This window comes from Austrofundulus limnaeus, unplaced genomic scaffold, assembly GCF_001266775.1.
Source record: "Austrofundulus limnaeus strain Quisiro unplaced genomic scaffold, Austrofundulus_limnaeus-1.0 Scaffold220, whole genome shotgun sequence".
Lineage (NCBI taxonomy): Eukaryota > Metazoa > Chordata > Actinopteri > Cyprinodontiformes > Rivulidae > Austrofundulus > Austrofundulus limnaeus.
This window is the reverse complement of record NW_013952622.1, coordinates 848,634-850,000: the sequence shown is the minus strand read 5'-3', so window position 1 is coordinate 850,000 and position 1,367 is coordinate 848,634. Positions and strand designations below refer to the sequence as shown.

At 42.3% G+C, this 1,367-nt stretch overlaps 1 protein-coding gene across 1 annotated transcript in view; it reads left to right on the top strand.

Annotated features, from left to right (window-relative positions):
- Positions 1-1,087: 1,087 nt before the first annotated feature.
- Positions 1,088-1,367, top strand: part of LOC106525260 (next to BRCA1 gene 1 protein) — a gene marked incomplete at its 5' end in the record, with an annotated part of 35,401 nt that continues 35,121 nt past the window's right edge. Inside the window, 1 exon segment of the mRNA XM_014019427.1 lies at positions 1,088-1,150. Coding sequence (XP_013874881.1) covers positions 1,088-1,150 — 63 coding nt within the window.

Genomic DNA, 1,367 nt, shown 5'->3' with positions numbered 1-1,367 from the left:
GTGTGTGTGTGTGTGTGTGTGTGTGTGTGTGTGTGTGTGTGTTGTTTATCCTCCAGGCTTTGAGGCAAAATGTTGTTTTGTTTGGGACACCATCACAAGTCTGAGCTGAAAACCATAAAACCCAAATAACTAAAATCAACTGAAGTTCTGTTCAGTAAAACGTTCCTAACAGGCAGGAACAGTCAAGAACATTAAACCACTGAAACCCAGCCATCAAACAGAATGAAAACCTCACTGGGAGGAAAAATGGCATCAAATCCAAATCATTTACAGAGAAAAGAGCAGGAAAAAAAAACGTGTTTTACATTGTATTTGAGAGATGCGATCTGAAAGTGGGTCAAGGACTCGTGTTCAGTCAGTCCAGAACCATGTCTGAGCAAAAATGCTGAGAATAAACAAATCAAAGCTCCACATGTTCTGTAAACCTGAATCATTCTTGAATAAGTTCATAAGATATTTTATTGATTTATATTTCTGATATTCAGTGGGCTCTCAGCTGAAGCTGCAGATTTTAAACTTCTCAGAAGTTGGATTTTTTATTTTATYTCATGTTAGTAAGACTGCAATCTGAACATGAAGAACTGAAGTCAAAAATAAAGTTGAGTAGACGCAGACAAGACACGAAGCCCACCATGACCAACGGAGTGGGACAAAGATCAGAGTGGACCGGGGCGGTGAGGACACAGAAAACAGCTGACACTGATGCTGACTGGGAACAGGTGGAAGTGGGCGGGGCAGCAAGTGACTGAGGAYAAGTGATAGAAGGAAATACAGAACCAAAAGAACAATGGTCGGACAAACGAGGGACAGATTTCTGTTTTTCAGGCTTGACCCCCACACACTTTTTTAAAAACTGACGGGTGTGACATCACGCTACACTTCTGTGAGACAGTYTTTTAGTTTGTGGCTGTTTTGTGTGCAGAACAACATCAGTGTTCRGACTCAAACCGAGACCAGGCTGGTTCTGAGGCTGCTGAATGGGTCATTCTGCTGGGAGTTGACTAAACTGTCMGACCCCAGCTTGGATAAAATCTGCATCCGTCTATAAAAAGCTTGAGGTTTAACCTTCCTGTCCTGTTGTGTTCAGGTGAAACGCTCCTTCGGCCTCTGCAGCCTGCAGCTGACCTACTTTGATGAAGACAACGAGGAGGTGTGAATAATTTGTTCCTACGTTCCTGTGAACATCTTTCCTTCAACAGACAGATGTTTAGTAAAAAACTGTAAAGATAAGACACAAATGAGCTTACACAGATAGTTTAGCTGTTTTAAAGTGTTTTTTACTCACTCACTCACTCACTCACTCACTCACTCACTCACTCACTCACTCACTCACTCACTCACTCACTCACTCACTCACTCACTCACTC